The following is a 22636-nucleotide window of genomic DNA, read 5'->3' on the forward strand; positions in this document are numbered from 1 at the left end:
GATATGATCCCCTACTTCCAACTATAAGACTCAGACCCAATGCTCTTATATACCTATGCACTGAAACCTCTAAATTCCTTAATTAAAAAGGCAACTCGGAGCTTGTTCTGGAAGGATGTGGGCGGTATCAGAGCCAATTGTTCACCATTGTAAATGCCAACCCTCACTTTGTTGTTCATACAAGTGTTCTCCCCTGCACGGGTAGCTTCACTTGGAGTTTTAAGTTGTTTTTTCCAAATATTAAAAAAATAGAAAAACAGATTTATAAAAAGCATCACAGATATACAATGCTATTGTGCTGAAAATTATTGAAAAGCTTCAGTACTTGCAGTTTCCAGATGCTTTTACTCTCCTGAGCAATCTTGTTCACTGTTTCCCCCATCAGAGCTATGAGCATGTTCAGCAGGAGGATGTAGGTTAGAATGACGTATGTAATCAGTAAGAAGACGAATATGGTCTTGTACTTGTAGTTCTCAGTAAACTCCAGGTCTCCCATTCCGATGGCAAATTTAAACAGCTCTTGGCAGGTGTAGTACAAGCTGTTGTAAGAGCCCGGATCTGCTTTACAACAGCGTTTTGTGTATGAACTGGTTTCATTCCTAGTGCTGTCTCCATCTTCAATAAGAGTCACCAGCGCTACAGAATAAACAAGGAGAAACTAAAGATCATTGTTATAGAAGACATGCTAAAATAACAATTAAATATCTGAACCCCCAGGCTTTAGGTTTTGAAGATTTAAAAGACAAATAACACAATTGTTAGAAAGACACAGCATACTTTCTACATCAGTGAGATCATGAGAGCGATTTTAAAAGGTTCTCCAAATCAAAACTAAAATAATCAGAGAAGTAAATTATCTCTCAAATTTGTTGTAAGCTTATTGTAAGTTTCTTGTAAGTCCAACTCAGGTTTTTTTGTAATATATAAATAAAATAACCAGCAATGCTTGTAAAAAGAAAATTTGTGTGATAAAAGAGGACATAAAACCTCAGCCCTTGTACACGCGGTCGGAGATTCCGATGGAATGTTTTGTCGGATAATCCGACTGTGTGTGGTCTCCATCAAACTGTTTCTGTCGGAGTATCCAACGGACCAAGTTTTCCAACTTGTACGTAAAATTTTCCGACAAAATGCTCCGATCGGACATACTCCGATCATGTGTAGCCTACTCCGATGGACAAAGTGCCACGCATGCTCAGATCAAATTCCTAGACCAAAGCTATTGGCTACTAGCCTGAACGTAGTCCCATCCTAACGAAATAACGTCATCACGTTATGTACAAATCGGATTTTCCGACAACTTTGTCCGACCGTGTGTAGGCAACAGCTTCAGACAAAATCCGTCGGACAAAATCCGTCTGACAAAATCCAACGGATTTGGTTTGTCATAATGTCCGACCATGTGTACAAGGGCTAAGAGCAATAATACATTAAAATTTATAAATTAAGAAGGCCCAGCTGTTGTGTATGACACATACTCCTACTTGTTATAAAACATTAAAAATATGAACAGCACTCGGGAAACTTAGTGTGGTTCGAGTCCTAAAACCTGTGTAAATAGTAAAGTGCTCAAAAACACATACACTCACAAATAAAGTGTGTCACCATAATCCATGTGCAAATAATTTTATTGTATCCTTAAAAATTATATACACTGCACTCGGCAAAGTGTCCACAATGTCCACATTTTAAGTGACAGCTTAAAGTGATACTAAACACACAATATTTCATTTACATTGTCCCTTCTATTTCTGTATGTAGATTATAGCACTGTAATTATTTTAATTAAAAAAAACAAAAAACATCTAAGTACCTTTTTCCTAATCGATATACATCTGTTAAAAAAAGCAAAAACAAAACAAAACAAAAAAAACAGTCTTTGGAATACAGAGTAAATATAATTAAATAAATAATATCAATAAACTGTTTACAACGGTCATAGAAATATATATTTGAAATCAAATTGTTATTATTTTGTGGGAATAACATGGTGTGGGAGGATTTTTGCCAGTCACAGGTTGTGTCCAGCCCCTCCAGCCTGTGTCTTAGAATAAGATGGAGGTGAAGCCACCATCAATCTACATGTAATATCCTGCCCCCATTGTGTTGAGCTGGACATGGAGGAAGAGGAAGGGAATGGGCTGTCATTTACCACTGTGTATATGCCCACATCTATGACTATAGTCACATGGGCTGCTCAGATGTCATAGGGAGGATATGCCCAGCATAGAAACTCACTGAAAACTGAGCATGTGCAGAGTTGGCACCACAGCTGTAAAATTCTTAGCTTAATTGGGGACATGAACAGAAGGTGGAGATAGAGAGCAGCAGGATCAACCAGTTTTTTTGCAGCATACAAAAATCAAATCTCATAGTGAGTATGAACAGCATTTAATATAGCATTTGTTGATAGTTTGTCTTATGATGTGGATTTAGTGACACTTTAAAGGCAAAATCCTGTGATTAAAAGGATCATATCCATGTGCTTCCTGGGGATGTCTGGTGAATAAGAAAATGCATAGGAGCGGGACGTCTGGTCTGATGTCACATCCACCAATTGGAGCACATGCTGACTCAAGGAAGAGAGCGGAACAGCGGCGCAGTTACAGTATAATGTATTTGGCTGGCTGGTTTATTCAGTGCTTATTTAAGGCACAATAAATGTAAGTGCATTTTAATGAACATATGTTTTAATAAAAAGTTACGCGATGATGGCATTTTCTGGCTTGTGTTTCCTAAAACCCCGGAGTAATTTTGAGGTGCATAATGAACACACTGGCTGTATATTCAGGTCCCTGCAGCAAATGGAGGAGGACATAGGAGAGACTTGTGCTGCTATAAAGTGTACTTTGACCTGCTTATTTATATATTATAAGAGGTCAAATAAAGTGAACACTTTGAGGGGAGAGGAAGGAGCATGTTATTGACATAACCTGGATATGGTCCTTTTAACCACTTGCGTACTGGGCACCTAAACCCCCCTTCTGCCCAGACTAATTTTCAGCTTTTCCCAATAATGCAAACTTTATTAAGCATTTTCTCACTTATTACAATCAAAATTGACATGATATATCCCATATAAGAAGACAAAGAAATGAGAGTATCAATTCTCGCCTTATAAATATGTGTAGACCCCCGTGATTGGCTCCCCCAGCGACGCCTATCCCCACCCCCCCTCCTCCCTCCCCCTCCCCCCAAAAAAATTAATAATATTCTATTCTATTTTCTTGTTTTTTTCCTTTTCTCTCTCCGTACATTTATTTATATTCTATTTTTATTGTGTCGTCTATATGGATACCTTCCCTTTGTGTTCTTTTGTTTAAAACTTCATTTGTTTGTGCTCTATTTGTGTTATTTTATTATACCTCCCCTCCTTACCCCCACCCTTCTCCCTTAATGGAATGTACCATGTGTATTAACATGAGCAATATTTCTGTATATATATAATATTAAGCGTTTTTCTTTATTTTATTTCTACAAGTATTTGTATCATGTTTTTATAGTGTCATTTATACAAATGCCTTTCCTTTTGTGTCCTTATGTGAATACAAATAAATCTCTATAAATCTAAATACACAATTACTTGTGCTCTGTGTGTATAATTACTTAATATCCCCCTGGGGTGCAAGCAGCGACCGTGGGGGGAACCTACCTCCGCCATCGCCATACATCACATAATCACACATTTACATTAATGTCTTTAATTAAAAATAAAGATAAAAATGTTGTGGTTAGTTCCTTGTTTTATTCCCTTTATCAGTTTTCCCTTTAGAGCCAAACCCTATTTTTTGGCAATGACCTCGCTTTCTATTTCTTGGGCATAGTTTCCCCATTCTTCCCATAATTTTTCAAATTTATCCTGTTTGTTTCTGGTCTTGTATACCCACCTTTCCACCTCCCTCATTTCATCCACCTCCCTTTTCCATTCTCCTAATGTAGGGCTTGTGGTCTGTTTCCAGTGTCTGTGTACTATCCTCTTTGCAGAGTTTAGTAAATGTGGTGTTACACTATTTTTTATATGCTCTTATGTTATCCATAGTCCCATGGAAAAAAAATGGCCAGGTAATAGTTCTATATGCTCCTTTGACATCTTCTTGACCCATGGGGCTATTTCCTCCCAGCAGAATATCTTGATCTTGGGGCATGTCCACCAAATATGGAGGAATGTTCCTTTTTCTTTCCTTCTCCCCCACCTTTGTCTATGTGCCCTGACCCAACACATTTAACACAGAAACGAGGGGAGGGGGGGGTGAGAGAAGGGATGTAGCATTACATTATCTCAATGCCGTTTGGTCCCCAAGTCTTGTAGCCCCACGCTTTGGGAATACTGCCATCTTGTATATACCTTTATCAGCTAAAAGTACATTGTGGAATAAAAGTATATATTTACCCCAGCCTGTCCAAAAGGTGTAGGTAGGCAGGAACGACTCCAGGAGCCCAGCCACAGATACTGCATTCACCCGGTTCCAATGGACCAGGGACCGCAGGCACAAATGTCTGGAGGTGGCATCTTCTCCAGGTGGTGGGAGACGGCAAATAGCCCTCCGAATCTCACGTTCTCTGCTGGGCCATAGTCTTTGGGTAGGAGGCGAGCCCACAGCCCCTTCCAAAACACACAGTGACAGTGGGTTCTGTCACATTTCTCCCCTTTTAAAAACTGACTAACCAGGTCACTGACTTTCAACTGGTCTGGACCTGCGTTAGTCACAAATTCCCATCCCAAGCAAACAGAAAAAGGAAAAATATGACTCTGGCGCTGGGGCGCAAAACCGCACATACGGTGTCCCGTGAATAAAAACAGCCACTGCAGAGTGGGAACAGCTGTTCACACTCCCCTGATCCGGGGCCTGGTTGCAGGTATTGGGGCAGATGAATAATCCTCTGCCCTGATGCCAGCCGGTAGGGAGCTTACACTGGTATTGCTAAGCCATTGGGGAGGAAAAGGTACTTGATTTTCTCCTGGTGTAGTTACCAGCTGCTGGGGAGGTATCTTGCAGGGACTATCTCCCGGACTCTCCATCTCTTTTTCTGATGCTGGGCAGAGACCAACAGTGCTCTGCCCCGTAGCCAGCGCTTCTGCTGGGGGACATATACAAAGGTAGAGTTCAGCCGCTGGAGAGGGGGAAGGGTATTCTCCCCTCCCGGTTCTGTGACCAGCCGCTGGGGCGACTTCTGACTGGGGCTGTCTCCCAAACCCTCCAAAAGCATACTGAGGGCTGGGCAGGGGCCAGCAGCACTCTGCCCTGTAACCAGCGCTTCTGCTGGGGGGATAAACACTGGGGTAGGGTTCATGTGCTGGGAGGGAGAATTGCTTTCTCCACTCCTGGTGGGGATATCTGTTGCTGGGGAAACAGCTCCCGAAGATCATCTCTCGGACTCTCCAGATCCAATTCTGAGGGTGGGCAGAGGCCAGCGTCACTCTGCTCCTTCGCCAGCACTTATGCTGGGGATATAAGCACTGGGGTAGGGTCCAAGTGCTTGGGAGGGAGAATTGCTTTCTCCACTCCTGGTGGGAATATCTGCTGCTGGGGAAACAGCTCACTGAGGTCACCCCTCGGACTCCCTGGATCTAACGCTGATGGTGGGCAGAGGCCAGCGGCGCTCTGCCTCGTAGCCAGCGCTTCTGCCTGGGCACCGGATGCGATACTCTGGACTTGCTGCTGATTACCATCTACCAGCCTTCCAGCGCCCGTCTCAACCCACCCGTCAAACAGCCACTTGTAGCCAATCTCGAGCTCCCATTCCTGCTCAACCAGAAACTCCAATTCCTCCAGGTCACATGCCTCTTCTGGTAGGTCCAGCACCTCATCTCGGAAGTCCAGGATGTCTTCCAGCCGCCACTCCTCGATGCTCCCAAAGTCTGGGTCTCCGTACATTTTTTGATGGAGCAGCACCACGCCGCTGTAGCCAATGCCTTCTGTCGGGCTGCCATCTGCTGTACCTAGCCACAGTTGAGCCGCGAACCACCGGAGGGCTCTGTAGCTGGCGTCCAGCCTCATCTCCTCTCGGACCAATCTTCTGAGCTCCATCTTCCACTCATCTCGCGGTTGTTCCCTCAGGAACACCTCTCGGGCACGGTACTGTGTCCAGTACATCTCTGTGGAGGACGGAAGGATATTCCCCTGATGGTGCCGCTTGTGGCTTAGCGTCTTTTGCCAGAGTTGCCGGCAGATCTCATCCTTCCAACCGAGCATGGTGTGCTCTGTCACTGGTCCCCGATGTTGCTTCCGCATGCCTTGCAGCCTCCTCCCGAACTTCGCTCTCATGCTGGCTGGTCCCCTTATCGCTCCTCGGCCGCTGGCCGGATCTTGAATCCCGGTGGTGATTTGGATGTCCCGGACTGCAGGAGACATTTCACTGCTGCCACCACTGTGACGGCTCCCGGATACCCCTGCTGAGCATCTCCACCAGACCTGTGTCTCCAGTCCTCCAAACGCACCCGCAGCCTGCAGACTCACCATAACCAGCCCTTAACCCCTCAATCACGAGACAAGCCACACAGGTGTTAAGGGGTTAAACATCCAGAGCATAAACTGTTTATTAAAAACCAACACAGTTAGGGACACTCCTCTTAGCCTTGTCATAGAGGGGGTAGGGGACAAGGAAGAACCAATGGAAACTCAACACTCAGATGAACCGGCGACCGCGGACACAAATGTCTGGAGGTGGCATCTTCTCCAGGTGGTGGGAGATGGCAAATAGCCCTCCAAATCTCATAGTCTGTGGGTAGGAGGAGAGCCCACAGCCCCTTCCAAAATACAGAGTGACAGTGGGTTCTGTCACAACGGGGATCTGCCAATATAAATAAGGCGGATCCAGGACAGCGATCTCTCTCTACTCCCCATTAGTCCACTCCTCCCACAGTAATTAAGCACCTCCCTAGGGAACACTTAACCCCTTGATTGCCCCCTAGTGTTAACCCCTTTCCCTGCCAGTGTATTTATACAGTGATCAGTGTATTTTTATAGCACTGATTACTGTATCGGTGTCACTGGTCACCAAAAAGTGTCACTTAAGGTCAGATTTGTCCACCGCAATGTCGCAGTCCCGATAAAAAAAAAAAAACGCAGATCGCCGCCATTACTAGTAAAAAAAAAATTACAACATTTAAAGTCCCTAAATCGATCCCCTATTTTATAGACGTAATAACTTTTTCGCAAACCAATCAATATACGTTTGGCCTAAACTGATGAATACATTTGTTTTTTTTACATTTTTGGGGATATGTATTATAGCAAATGGTAAAAAAAAAAAAATTTCCAAAATTGTCAGTCTTTTTTTGTTTATAATGCAAAAAATAAAAACTGTAGAGGTGATGAAATACCACCAAAAGAAAGCTCTATTTGTGAGGATATCAGTTTTGTTTGGCTACAGGGTCGCACGACCGCCCAATTGTCAGTTAAAGCAACACAGTGCCATATCGTACAAATGGCCTGCTCGTTGGGGGGGGGGAATTATTTTGGGGTTGAAGTGGTTAAAATGATTCCTTTGAGATTTTATTGTCCATCATATCTGAGGATAACTTCAAATACAGACACTATAAACAGCAGCTACATACACTATGTAAAATAAATATTACGTAGATTATTGTTGTAATATTAAACAGAGGATGAAATAAATTCCAATGATCCATCCTAGATGATAACCACGTCATATTTTAGCTCTCATGATAAATCAAATGTTTTGCAAATGGGTTTTTAAACCAGATGCATTGTTTTTCCCAAAACCAAAAATTTTGATGATATTGTTAGTGTAAAGAAAATAACCTGATGCTTTGAGTCTTATCTTATGAGGTTTGGATGTAAAGTATAACTTGAACTGACATCCAATGATAGCCAAATATAACTTGATTTTAAATAGCAATGTTGCAATGTATCTAAAAGGTAGGGGGAGTCTTTAACCACTTGAGATCCACGCTATAGCCAAATGACGGCTACAGCGCGGATCTCCTTTTCCGGGACTACGTCTATTGACGTCGTCCTGTGCACGAGCGGCCTGCACGCCCCCTGAGGGGCGCGCGCGGCACGCTCTGTGATCGGCGAGTCCATGAGACTCGCCTGATCACTGATCCGTGCAAGGGGTCGATCCCGACCCCTTATCACGTGATCAGCTGTCAGCCAATGACAGCTGATCATGTGATATAACGGAGCCGGTAATCGCAGTGCCCATAGTGCCACCCAGCAGTGCCCACAGTGCCACCCAGCAGTGCCCACAATCTGCCTCAACAAAGGTGCTGCACCCCAGTGCCACATATCCGTGCCCATCAGTGTCATCTACCAGTGCCCAGCAGTGCCGCCTATCAGTGCCCAGCAGTGCCACCTATCAGAGCCACCTATCAGTGCCACCTATCAGTGCCCATCAGTCCCATCTATCAGTGGTACCTATCAGTGCCCATCCGTGCCACCCATCCGTGCCACCCATCTGTGCCACCCATCCGTGCCATCTTATCTGTGCCCATCTTTGCCCATCAGTGCCGCCTTATCTGGGCCCATCGGTGCCGCCTTATCTGTGCCTATTAGTGCCGCCTTAACTATGCCTATCAGTGCCCACCAGTGCAGCCTATCAGTGCCCACCAATGCAGCCTATCAGTGCCCACCAATGCAGCCCATCAGTGCCCACCAGTGCAGCCTATCAGTGCCGCCTAATCAGCGCACTTCAATGAAGGAGAGAAATGACCCGTTTGCAAAATTTTATAACAAACTATTAAACATGATTTTTTTTTGCATCTTTTTTTGTTTGTTTAGCAAAAAATAAAACTCCGAGCTGTAATTAAATACCACCAAAAGAAAGCTCCATTTGTGGGAAAAAAATGATAAAAATTTCATTTGGGTACAGTGTTGTATGCCCGCGCAATTGTCATTCAAAGTGCATCAGTGCTGAAAGCTGAAAATTGGTCTGGGACTGAGGGGGGTTTAAGTGCCCAGTAAGCAAGTGGTTAAAGCAGTATTAAACTCTACAATATATATATATATTTTTTTTTATTGAGGCCCCTGCAGGTTTATGCCATATTGTGCTAGTATGCACCTCATTCTAGCATATTATGACAGACTTACCTGTCAAACGGAGACCTCCTGCGATTCCGTCTGTTTGTACTTTAATGATCCGGCTGCAATGATGCACAGGAATCACCATCGTGGCAAGGCGCTCCACATTCACAGAACGCTCAGTGTGCCATTAATGCAGAGAATACTGCACATGCCCCTCGTGGCATTATTTGCTTGAGCTGATGTGAATATTTACTAAATGGTGCAAGTTTAGGCCATCTACAAGTTACTTAGGTATGACTTATTATAAGCTTACCTGTAGGGCAACCTTTAAAATAAGAGTTTATTACCACTATAATGTAGGCTGGTACTAAAATCACACCAGGTTGCTAAAAGAAGTCAATATACTGAGATACTCTGTTGATGAGGCCATTCATATTGGCAATGAGTGGGATTTTTATGGACCTTGGGAATGTCATTAAAATAGGGGCTACTGTCGTGATCTATAAAAACACTCCGTTTTATATACAATCCCTGTATGATATGCTCTTTTAATCAAATTAGCTAATATAGGTTTGGCGATAGGGAAGGGATCTTTCTCTAATACATCAAATGTGAAAGTGAAGAGCAGCCTGTTGTCTTCGACATGGTATTCCTTCCTGTCCTGGATGACTATACGACTATACGGCCACCTTTATCTGCTATGTGAATAACCCATGGCTTGTTATTCAGCTTTGGTTAAATTATGAATAAAATTATTTTATGATCACTACCCCTTATACAGCAGTTCATTGTTTGTACTACTCAGTAAGTAATATGGTAAGGTCTATGATACCCATGAGATCCCTATTATGTTGGACATACTATTAGGATTATGCATGCCAGATTTGGTGAACACAGAAGGAGCTTTATCAAACAATGAAGCTCTTGATTGAGGTGATGCTCATGCACTTAACTAAGTCAGAGCATATTTCTATACTTTGACAAAGAAGATCCTGAATTATTGTTCTTAATAATATGGCACTAAGGCTGGATTCACACCTATGCATTTTTAGTGCTTTTTGCATTTTGCAGATTTGCACTACAGAACGTATTCCATAGGAAACCATGGTAAATAATCTGCAAAATGCAAACAGCACTAAAAATGCATAGGTGTGAATCCAGCCTAAAGGTGTGAATGATAAATAGAGATCAGCATTAGTGATGGCCGAACGGTTCGCCCGGCGGTCGTTTCGCGGCGAATTTCCGACTTTCGCCGTCCGCGGGTTCGAACGCCTTTTTCCGTCGTTCGCCCCGGCGGACTTACGTGTTTAATGTATACAAGAACTTTAACCTTTCGTGACACGTTTATCATGTGTTACAGGACAACCAATTGAGACATGACAGCTCATGGACACTTGGACATTCCCCCTAACCTATAAATACACCCGATCCGGTGGCCATTTTACATTCTTTCTTCTGTCACTGTAGGGAAAGGATCCTGTGTGGAGTAGGGACAGAGAAAACGCTAGCTATTTGGTACACAAAAGTTCTTTTCAGGACTGGTATAGGTGTTAGGTCAGCAGCCTGAGTTTCTTTTGTCAGTTTAGATAAAGGGACAGAGCGCTGTATGCTGCTATTTTAGGGACAGCTCAGCCAGATTAGTCTTTCTTCATCATCATCATCATCATCATCATTAGCTGTTACTATCAGGTCCACAAAAGAGCTGTTCCAGCTAATCGTTCCAGCCTACTCTTTTTTGCCAATTTGTATAGGGACAGGCAGGAAGCAGTGTGTCAGGCAGTGAGGATAATTTTAAAGACTTGCTGTTACTATTAGTTCCACAAAGGTTCTTTTCAGGACTGGTATCAGTGGTACGGTAATAGGCTTGTACACGTATAATATTCTTTCTTCCAAATATAGAAAGAATATTATACTTGACTGCTGCCCTTCTGCTGCAGTCTGCTAATCATTCACAACTCACTTGTTCCACAAAGCTCTTTATCAGGACTGGTAACTTGGTCTGTCTAGGGTGCTACGGTACATAGGCTTGGGTGCGGTACAGTCTGCTGTTCTGTAAGGACCGCTATCGGTCCACAATAGATAGGGTTGCCGTGCACTACTGCTGACCGCTGCCCTATACTGCAGCAGTCCTTCAGCGGTATAGGGACTGACGCACAGTCTGCTAAACACTAATACACAACCTGCTTGGTCCACAAAAGTTCTTATAAGGACTGGTAACTTGGTATAGGGTGCTACGGTACATAGGCCTGAGTGCGTTACAGTCTGCTGTTCTGTAAGGACCGCTATCGGTCCACAATACATAGGGTTGACGTGCACTACTGCTGACCGCTGCCCTATACTGCAGCAGTCCTTCAGCGGTATAGGGACTGACGCACAGTCTGCTAAACACTAACACACAACCTGCTTGGTCCACAAAAGTTCTTATAAGGACTGGTAACTTGGTATAGGGTGCTACGGTACATAGGCCTGAGTGCAGTACAGTCTGCTGTTCTGTAAGGACTGCTATCGGTCCACAATACATAGGGTTGCCGTGCACTACTGCTGACCGCTGCCCTATACTGCAGCAGTCCTTCAGCGGTATAGGGACTGACGCACAGTCTGCTAAACACTAATACACAACCTGCTTGGTCCACAAAAGTTCTTATAAGGACTGGTAACTTGGTATAGGGTGCTACGGTACATAGGCCTGAGTGCAGTACAGTCTGCTGTTCTGTAAGGACCGCTATCGGTCCACAATACATAGGGTTGCCGTGCACTACTGCTGACCGCTGCCCTATACTGCAGCAGTCCTTCATTGGTATAGGGACTGACGTACAGTCTGCTAATCACTAACACACAACCTGCTTGGTCCACAAAAGTTCTTATAAGGACTGGTAACTTGGTATAGGGTGCTACGGTACATAGGCCTGAGTGCGTTACAGTCTGCTGTTCTGTAAGGACCGCTATCGGTCCACAATACATAGGGTTGCCGTGCACTACTGCTGACCGCTGCCCTATACTGCAGCAGTCCTTCAGCGGTATAGGGACTGACGCACAGTCTGCTAAACACTAACACACAACCTGCTTGGTCCACAAAAGTTTTTATAAGGACTGGTAACTTGGTATAGGGTGCTACGGTACATAGGCCTGAGTGCAGTACAGTCTGCTGTTCTGTAAGGACCGCTATCGGTCCACAATACATAGGGTTGCCGTGCACTACTGCTGACCGCTGCCCTATACTGCAGCAGTCCTTCAGCGGTATAGGGACTGACGCACAGTCTGCTAAACACTAACACACAACCTGCTTGGTCCACAAAAGTTTTTATAAGGACTGGTAACTTGGTATAGGGTGCTACGGTACATAGGCCTGAGTGCAGTACAGTCTGCTGTTCTGTAAGGACCGCTATCGGTCCACAATACATAGGGTTGCCGTGCACTACTGCTGACCGCTGCCCTATACTGCAGCAGTCCTTCATTGGTATAGGGACTGACGTACAGTCTGCTAATCACTAACACACAACCTGCTTGGTCCACAAAAGTTCTTATAAGGACTGGTAACTTGGTATAGGGTGCTACGGTACATAGGCCTGAGTGCGTTACAGTCTGCTGTTCTGTAAGGACCGCTATCGGTCCACAATACATAGGGTTGCCGTGCACTACTGCTGACCGCTGCCCTATACTGCAGCAGTCCTTCATTGGTATAGGGACTGACGTACAGTCTGCTAATCACTAACACACAACCTGCTTGGTCCACAAAAGTTCTTATAAGGACTGGTAACTTGGTATAGGGTGCTACGGTACATAGGCCTGAGTGCGTTACAGTCTGCTGTTCTGTAAGGACCGCTATCGGTCCACAATACATAGGGTTGCCGTGCACTACTGCTGACCGCTGCCCTATACTGCAGCAGTCCTTCATTGGTATAGGGACTGACGTACAGTCTGCTAATCACTAACACACAACCTGCTTGGTCCACAAAAGTTCTTATAAGGACTGGTAACTTGGTATAGGGTGCTAGGTACATAGGCCTGAGTGCGTTACAGTCTGCTGTTCTGTAAGGACCGCTATCGGTCCACAATACATAGGGTTGCCGTGCACTACTGCTGACCGCTGCCCTATACTGCAGCAGTCCTTCAGCGGTATAGGGACTGACGCACAGTCTGCTAAACACTAACACACAACCTGCTTGGTCCACAAAAGTTTTTATAAGGACTGGTAACTTGGTATAGGGTGCTACGGTACATAGGCCTGAGTGCAGTACAGTCTGCTGTTCTGTAAGGACCGCTATCGGTCCACAATACATAGGGTTGCCGTGCACTACTGCTGACCGCTGCCCTATACTGCAGCAGTCCTTCATTGGTATAGGGACTGACGTACAGTCTGCTAATCACTAACACACAACCTGCTTGGTCCACAAAAGTTCTTATAAGGACTGGTAACTTGGTATAGGGTGCTACGGTACATAGGCCTGAGTGCGTTACAGTCTGCTGTTCTGTAAGGACCGCTATCGGTCCACAATACATAGGGTTGCCGTGCACTACTGCTGACCGCTGCCCTATACTGCAGCAGTCCTTCATTGGTATAGGGACTGACGTACAGTCTGCTAATCACTAACACACAACCTGCTTGGTCCACAAAAGTTCTTATAAGGACTGGTAACTTGGTATAGGGTGCTACGGTACATAGGCCTGAGTGCGTTACAGTCTGCTGTTCTGTAAGGACCGCTATCGGTCCACAATACATAGGGTTGCCGTGCACTACTGCTGACCGCTGCCCTATACTGCAGCAGTCCTTCATTGGTATAGGGACTGACGTACAGTCTGCTAATCACTAACACACAACCTGCTTGGTCCACAAAAGTTCTTATAAGGACTGGTAACTTGGTATAGGGTGCTAGGTACATAGGCCTGAGTGCGTTACAGTCTGCTGTTCTGTAAGGACCGCTATCGGTCCACAATACATAGGGTTGCCGTGCACTACTGCTGACCGCTGCCCTATACTGCAGCAGTCCTTCAGCGGTATAGGGACTGACGCACAGTCTGCTAAACACTAACACACAACCTGCTTGGTCCACAAAAGTTCTTATAAGGACTGGTAACTTGGTATAGGGTGCTACGGTACATAGGCCTGAGTGCAGTACAGTCTGCTGTTCTGTAAGGACCGCTATCGGTCCACAATACATAGGGTTGCCGTGCACTACTGCTGACCGCTGCCCTATACTGCAGCAGTCCTTCATTGGTATAGGGACTGACGTACAGTCTGCTAATCACTAACACACAACCTGCTTGGTCCACAAAAGTTCTTATAAGGACTGGTAACTTGGTATAGGGTGCTACGGTACATAGGCCTGAGTGCAGTACAGTCTGCTGTTCTGTAAGGACCGCTATCGGTCCACAATACATAGGGTTGACGTGCACTACTGCTGACCGCTGCCCTATACTGCAGCAGTCCTTCAGCGGTATAGGGACTAAGAGTTTTGTCACAGGGTGATTTAAAAAATGACAGGCAGAGGAAGAGGCAGGCCCTTCCGCAGGGGTGGTAGGGGTAGGGCAGGAGCAACAGCCTTGAGCCAAAGTGGGAAGTTGCAGAAGGTGCGTTCAATTACTTTAAAGGACGCACCAGACTTGGTTGAGTGGCTCACTCAGCCTTATTCTTCTGCACCCTCCTCATCCTCTCGATCTGCACCCTCTTCTTCACTCTCTGCTATGTGCACCCCCAAAGACACTACCACCAACAACACCACCACCACCACATACCTTCCGCTTGAGTGCAAATGGGGGCCTTCATGCTCCAGTGTTTTAATAGGGACCCCCGTATAAAAAGCATGAGGGTCAAGGACCAGTACTGGGTGGCAACGTACTTAGATCCCCGGTACAAACACAAAATGGCGGAAATGTTACCGCCGTCGCAGAGGGCTGTCAGAATGCAGCACTTCCAGGCCTTGCTTCGAGAAATGCTGCATTCTGCTTTTGCGTGCGCTGGCAGAGGAGCAATTCCCACTCCCAGAGAAGGATTTGCGGGTACCAATCCAACAGCGCCTGCAAGAAGAGGCCGGTTTGAAGATGTGTTGGTGACTTCGGATATGAGGTCATTCTTTCAGCCGACCCATCGACAGGTGTCATCCGGATCCAGCATCAGGGAACGCCTAGACCGTCAGGTGTCCGACTACATTGGGTTAACGGCCGATGTGGACGCTCTGAGGAGTGATGAACCCCTAGACTACTGGGTGGGCAGGCTTGACCTCTGGCCAGAGCTTGCCCAATTTGCAATCGAACTGTTGGCTTGCCCCTCATCCAGTGTCCTGTCCGAAAGGACGTTCAGCGCAGCAGGGGGGATTGTGACCGATAAGCGTACTCGCCTAGCTCACGACAGTGTTAACTACCTCACATTTCTAAAAATGAATGAGGCATGGATCTCGGAGGAATTCAACACATGTGATCAGTAGACCATGTATATGTCTATAAACAATTTTTGGAATCAAGCACACAGACCTTCTTAATTCATTTGGCTCACTTCCCTGACCCAAAAAAGCACACCGTACTATATGCCCCTACCCTCCTCTTTGAAGAGGTTGAGCGGTGTCATATTTCTACTGGGGCTGCTTATTATGAGGGGTTCCCACCATCCCTGTGCTGTGCTGACTTCCTCCTGGGTGTTCTTATTATGAGGGGCTCCCACCATCCCTGTGCTGTGCTGACTTCCTCCTGGGGGTTCTTATTATGAGGGGCTCCCACCATCCCTGTGCTGTGCTGACTTCCTCCTGGGGGTTCTTATTATGAGGGGATCACACCATCCCTGTGCTGTGCTGACTTCCTCCTGGGGCTGCTTACGGTGCTGCTGTCAGCGCTGTATGTCACGGAGCTGCTGTCAGCGCTGTATGTCACGGAGCTGCTGTCAGCGCTGTATGTCACGGAGCTGCTGTCAGCGCTGTATGTCACGGAGCTGCTGTCAGCGCTGTATGTCACGGAGCTGCTGTCAGCGCTGTATGTCACGGAGCTGCTGTCAGCGCTGTATGTCACGGAGCTGCTGTCAGCGCTGTATGTCACGGTGCTGCTGTCAGCGCTGTATGTCACGGAGCTGCTGTCAGCGCTGTATGTCACGGAGCTGCTGTCAGTGCTGTATGTCACGGAGCTGCTGTCAGCGCTGTATGTCACGGAGCTGCTGTCAGCGCTGTATGTCACGGAGCTGCTGTCAGCGCTGTATGTCACGGTGCTGCTGTCAGCGCTGTATGTCACGGAGCTGCTGTCAGCGCTGTATGTCACGGAGCTGCTGTCAGTGCTGTATGTCACGGAGCTGCTGTCAGCGCTGTATGTCACGGAGCTGCTGTCAGCGCTGTATGTCACGGAGCTGCTGTCAGCGCTGTATGTCACGGAGCTGCTGTCAGCGCTGTATGTCACGGTGCTGCTGTCAGCGCTGTATGTCACGGAGCTGCTGTCAGCGCTGTATGTCACGGAGCTGCTGTCAGCGCTGTATGTCACGGAGCTGCTGTCAGCGCTGTATGTCACGGAGCTGCTGTCAGCGCTGTATGTCACGGAGCTGCTGTCAGCGCTGTATGTCACGGTGCTGATGTCAGTGCTCTGTATTACGGTGCTGCTGTCAGTGCTCTGTATCTCCTGCACCCTCTTGTTTGCCTACCCTGGTCCCTGACCTTCCCTCTCCTCCATTGCCTTCATTAGCTCCATAGTCCTGAATTGTCAGAACAATTTCCCAAATAAAAAAAAAATGCTTGTAGTTATCGATCCCAAATTCACCTCATACATGTATTATGCTATTGTCCAGGTGGTGGGACTACGTGCTACCCCCTAATAATTACCCCGTGGCCGCAAATTCGACCTAAAGGTTTGCGAAATTCGCCTCCCATTGAAGTCAATGGAGCCCGCGGCGAACGGTCGTTTTCGCGAACGTTTGTGTCCGTTCGCGTTTCGCGTTCGCGAAACGTCCCGTCGGAAGTTCGTCCATCACTAATCAGCATATTTCTGTAGCAATCCAGCTGTATTTTAACATTGTAAAAGGGATTACAGCCAGTCTGCTGACATCTACAGGCTGCTACTAATACTGTTACTTTTGGAGCCAGAATCATTATCCCCTTATACAGGAGTCACATTATTCCTCATTAAACTCTATTTGCCCCAGAACTGATCAATGAAATACTTGTATATGATGTCAAAATAATTGTATTTGGATAAGTATGTATGTGTATTGTATAGCTACAGTATATATAATGTATATCTATATGAAGGTTTATATATACATGTGTACTCATTGTAAAAGAGCATAAAATAGCTTTGCTGAAAATAAACACTTTTTTCATACCACCAATACTAAGATTGCTTCTTTGATGGTGGTTTGTGCATATTCTATTCACAAGAAAATCACCATAATGTATTTCTATTTTTTTATATTATTATATATTATTTATTATGTATCTATAAATTTCGATAAAATTTGGAGCATTGCAAGTTTTCTGCCAGTATTATGGTTTGGCACCTGGATGCAATGGGTTAACAGATAAAGGGCATATGTTTTTGGCATATAAAACGCTAAAAGTGCAAAGACTAACAGGCTTGAGAGAGGGGGACTCACCCCTAAAGCTAATTACTGTGGTTACAGCAGTAAACACTTTGTGGTGTCTGAGAGGAAATTACATGAAATAGCTGGGCTCCAGTCACTGTCATAGAGTTTTTGACAGATGCCAGTGTGCACCATCTTGCCCGGTCTGACAGCAATCCCAAGGCGGTAGACTGTTCTAACATCTCAAAACACCGTTGGTCATGGTGATAGGTAATTCTCCCTCTGGTGTGACTGTTTACAAAGTGCCCTATCTGTTGGACATATGTGATTGCAAAGAAATATATATATATTTTTTTTTACTATTACTGCCCTAAATCAACGTTCTTTCCTGTCTCCTTTTGTTTTCAAGCTTTGTCATATTTAAGAATTGAAGATATAAATGTAGCTCCTTCACATAATGGACAAATTCCTTGACAGTCCCAATATATAAGTTCAGAATTGAAAAACGCACCTCGAACAGTGCACACAAAGGGTGGTTTGGCGCCCTATGGTGGCGTGCACTTTTGGTGGAGTGTCCCATCCCAGAGGATTGAAGGATATCAGGAGGCTGTTCTGAATATTCTGATCAGGGTTGATGCTTAATTGAGCACTGTTGACCACTTATATCCGGGTGGGCCACAACAGAGGGTAATAGGCTTGGAGTGCTGTGATACCCGTGGAGGAGATCTTTAATAACCCTTTGTGTTAAAGTGCACTGTTTGAGGGGTGTTTTTCAAATTTGAACTTCCATATTGGGACTGTGAAGGACTTTGTCTATTATGTGAAAGTGCTGCATTTATATTTCCATTTAAATGATCTGATACCAGCAAATTGTGCTTGCTTCATTTGCACATCACTTTATTATTCTGAGCGCAGGTGGATTGATTTATATATTTATGTATTGACCTGGAATACTTCAAGTGGGTCTGGTGCTTTGGATTCTAAGCATAAGAAAGTTCTCCGGGTGTAATTACTGGAATTCCTAGCGCAGATTTGTTACATTTTTGCTTTACTTTAAGGATTGAAGTGCAACACAGAAAATGACAAAACCTATGAGAGAAGGGAAAGAAAGCATACCATCCATTACCTGCAGCAAATCCAATAAGGAACAGAATGTAGACAAACATGAAGCGAAGCATATCTCTTACGATCATCTGCAAGACAGAGAATAACATTTATTTATTACAACTTCTTGCTAATATTAAAATAGCTTTAAGTGACCCCAAGCTTGTACTCTTGGGCAGAGGTACACAAACATTTAGCTGAAGGCCCAGATTAAGTTTATGTCTTTTTTATTTCCACATGTATATCTTCTTATTTAAGAAAAAAATTAATCTTGTTTTAAATTTTACTGTGAAAATCTGTTTTGTTAATAATTCTGATATCTGATACATCAATTGTGATTTAGAATAGAATTTAGTAAATAATTTATGTGGTGAGGTTGGCTTGGTTTCTTATGCTGCGTAAACACACAACCAGAATTCCGGCCAGAAAAAGACCGATGAGAGCTTTTCATCGGAAAATGCGACCGTGTGTATGCTCATCAGAATTTAGGTGTCTGAATTTCCGCCAGCCAAAAATTGATAGCATGTTCTCAATTTTCCCGACGGAAAAACTTTCTATCGGAAATTCCGATCATGTGTATGCAATTCTGCCAAAAATCACGCATGCTCAGATCCAACTACGAGACGGAAGCTATTGGCTACTGGCTATTGAACTTCCTTTTTCTAGTCCCGTCGTACATGTTGTATGTCACCGCATTATAAACGATTGGAATTTGGTGTTACCATGTGTAAGCAAGACAGCTTGAGCGGAATTCCGTCAGGAAAACCATCAGGGCTTTTTCCGGCGAGAATTCCAATCGTGTGTACGTGGCATTAGAATGTATAGATTGCAGGAAAAGGTTTCTTTGTGCTCATATAGACTGAACCACAACATAACAGCTGTCTAAAGTCTGTTCTACAGGAAAGTAGTCTCCGTTCTTCTGTAACCTGTAAGTAATCTTTTATTTGTATCTAAACCCAAGAATATATGCATCTAACTAGCCCTTAGATGTGGTGGCGGCATTAATTTTTCTGCAAATATAGATGAATATCTGTTGATCCTGATATTCAATATGCTTGTAACTTCCTGTGCACTGAAATCTCAAACAATGTTGTTAGCTTTCCCTTCTATCCAGTTATCTTCTGTGACCTAAAGCAGTGGTTCCCAACCTCAAGTTCCCCCAACAGGTCATGTTTTCAGGTTTACCTTTATCTTGCACAGGTGCTTTAAATCAGAGTCAAAGGCTTGGTATTTTGGACAGCTATTTTAATAATAAAATGTGCAAACTGACATGAAGTGGTTTCTGTGGTCTCCTATACAGAGACATGCCATCTTCGATTTATACTGACAGTGACTGTCAGGGGATATTTTTATAACTACAATAATATTAACACCAGTACAGCCAAACCAAATTGTGTTATCAAAAACATAAAATCTGGAAAAAAAAAACAAGGATTCACTGACCTTTTCAATCATCACCGCATAGATCCCCATTTGTTGGAAGCCCCTGGTATAGTAGAGCATATTGACCCAGCTCATGGCTAAACAAATCACCATGAAAGCAACATATTCATGCCGTCCAAGAAAGTACAGGAATGCAGAGATCAGCAGAAACACAGCCTGAATGAAACTGGAAATAACAAAGATATATTACATGACCCATTCTCCACAGCAACATTAGTAGCTTTCATTAAAGCCCAACTGTGGACATGCTCTCTATTGAGCAGCCCGGTGCACTTTCAGTAGTCTCTTATGAGTCCCGGGGGATGTAGCGCCTTGACGTCCTGGGCCAGGCCTCATTCAACTAGGAAGATGATCATCGTTGGACTGGTGAGAGGGTGAGTCTGAAGGGACATTGCCAAAGCTGCAGTGAGCATTGCAGCTAGAACTAGTTTATTAGTTTTACAAGGGGCTGGACTTTCCTTTTTTTCCAAGCTAGGGGTCATCTGTAAAGTACATGTAAACCCTAAAAGAATGACATTAAGCATTTTTTTTGTTTTTGTTTTTTTTAACAAAGTGTAATATATGCTTCTTTGCAGCCACTTCCTATCATGCATAAAATCTAGCCATGGTGGAATGGCATTTCTCAGGTTAGGTTTTTCTATGGTGAGAACAGTGGCCCATGCCTTTTCAAAATGTGTTGAAACGGTGACTTGTAATCTCCATCAGAAGAATGTGTGACCAAATAATAACCCGGGAGTACAATTAGGGGACAGAAAAAGAGCGTTGTCACCAAGTACATTCCAGAACAAGTACTTTTTATGGCAGAATCACAGCTAATAATTTAATAAAAACATTGAAAATTACTTTCAAAGTTACAATTATTCATGTGATGTGCTGGGTGTCCAATGTGCCCTTGTGCCTTTAAGGAGGATTGGGCTACCTCCAGGCCCACCTGCCCCTTATCGATCTATTAGAATACACATACTACCACTGTGGAGACTCTCATAAATTTACAAGGGTTAGGACTGCAAGCAATACACAGAGTGCCGTGCTAACTAAACCCCTGTTTTTAGCGCATACTGTTGGGCAGGTTAATTCGGTTGGTAAGCAGACTGGTTGGTGAGCCCTCATCCTTTTCTCAAAGCTACACTGCTTTCAGCCTGTGTTCCATTGACCCAACTTAACCTCAATAATATTTCACCTGCTATCCAGCCCAGCGTTACTGGTTCTCTGTCCACTGTCCAATATAGCTCCACAGACTCTTTGCTGGCTAATCAACCTGATCTTGCTGATCTCTTGACCATCGCCCATTCTGATGGCATGCTGCCTACTGATAGGAGCCTTTCTTCATCCCTGCTTCCTACTGCTGACCTCCAGACCTCCCCATGCTGCTTGCCAATGGGGTTCAGCCTACTTAGATGCTGCTGCTCTGCTGTCCTCTGCCAAGCCTGCCTCTGGTGACCTACTGCCTGATGCCCAGCCTGTTCCTGATGCCCAGCCTGGTGGTTCTGTTCTTGATGCCCAGCCTGGTGGCACCATGCCCACTACCCAGCTTGCCTCTCATGCCCACTGCCCAGTTTGCCTATGATGTTTTTCTGCCTGATGCACAGCTTGCCTCTGATGCTTCTCTGCCTGATGCCCAGCTTGCCACTGATGCTTCTCTACCTGATGCCCAGCTTGCCACTGATGCTTCTCTGCCTAATGCCCAGTTTGCCACTGATGCTTCTCTGCCTGATGCACTTATGCTTACTATCCAGTCTGCCTCTGATGGTTTTGTGCTCGTTGCCCAGCTACTCTTTAGTGCCAGGGTTTGGGTCTCATCAGCTGTTGAGTCTAATATTGCTGCACCTCCATGTTTGTTGCACACTTGGCATGGGTTACCTAATTGGTCAAAGAATACTAATGCTGCCTCTCCTGAGTCCCTCTTGCGGCCATTTGTTTCTGTTTTGCCAAGGCCTGATAGTCCAGATACACATTTTTGAAATAAGAGCTGCATTCCTCAGTTCAGCCCCAGAAATAGAGGTTTTCTTAGAAAGGGCAGAGTTCTATCTGACCCTTGCCCTGACCTATTAGGCACCTATTAGGTACTCTGCAATCCCAGGTGCATTAAGGGACCCTTTCTGGGTGATCAATGGCTTGGGTAGACCTGCGTGGCTGTTAGAGTTTGGAGCAGTTTCTAGCAACCCAGATGTGGAAGGCCCTGTTGCGATGGAACTCCCTGGGTAACTGTATGGACCAGGGATTTGTTTTAAGCCTTCAGATGGCCTTTGGAGTCCCAGTGTTGGGATATGTGCTACATTAGGGGTGTGTAAGTTTCAGATGTTGCCCCTCTTCAGGAATCTGGCCGGTGGGGAAACTAGACAGCTTTCAGGTTCTGGCAAGGGGGTAAACATTTCATTTCCAGACCCTGGTGGTGTTACGCACAACCAGTTACCAGACTTGGGTGGCATGCCACATGGACTTTTGGGTTCAAGGCAGAATTGAGCATCTGGAGGCTTCTCCTCAAGGGGGAGGGACTGTCAGGACTTGTATCGTTACCTGTTGTGCCCGGAGTCAAAGGGCACCGTTTCAGTGGCCACCTGTGGGTGTCTCCTATCAGCTCGGCTGTCTGAGTAATTAGGCTGCACCTGACATG

At 45.1% G+C, this 22636-nt stretch overlaps 1 protein-coding gene across 1 annotated transcript in view; it reads right to left on the minus strand.

Annotated features, from left to right (window-relative positions):
* TRPV1 (transient receptor potential cation channel subfamily V member 1) overlaps positions 1–22636 on the minus strand; it is a 72042-nt gene that overhangs the window by 14909 nt on the left and 34497 nt on the right. The window contains exons 11-13 of the mRNA XM_077480265.1: positions 20023–20188; positions 18602–18668; positions 326–636 (exon numbers count right to left, since the gene is read on the minus strand). Of these exons, the coding sequence (XP_077336391.1) occupies positions 326–636; positions 18602–18668; positions 20023–20188 (544 nt within the window). The remainder of the gene's footprint in view (positions 1–325; positions 637–18601; positions 18669–20022; positions 20189–22636) is intronic.

Source organism: Lithobates pipiens, unplaced genomic scaffold (genome assembly GCF_037356315.1).
Source record: "Lithobates pipiens isolate NorthernLeopardFrog02 unplaced genomic scaffold, aLitPip1_a1.2 Scaffold_16, whole genome shotgun sequence".
Classification (NCBI taxonomy): domain Eukaryota; kingdom Metazoa; phylum Chordata; class Amphibia; order Anura; family Ranidae; genus Lithobates; species Lithobates pipiens.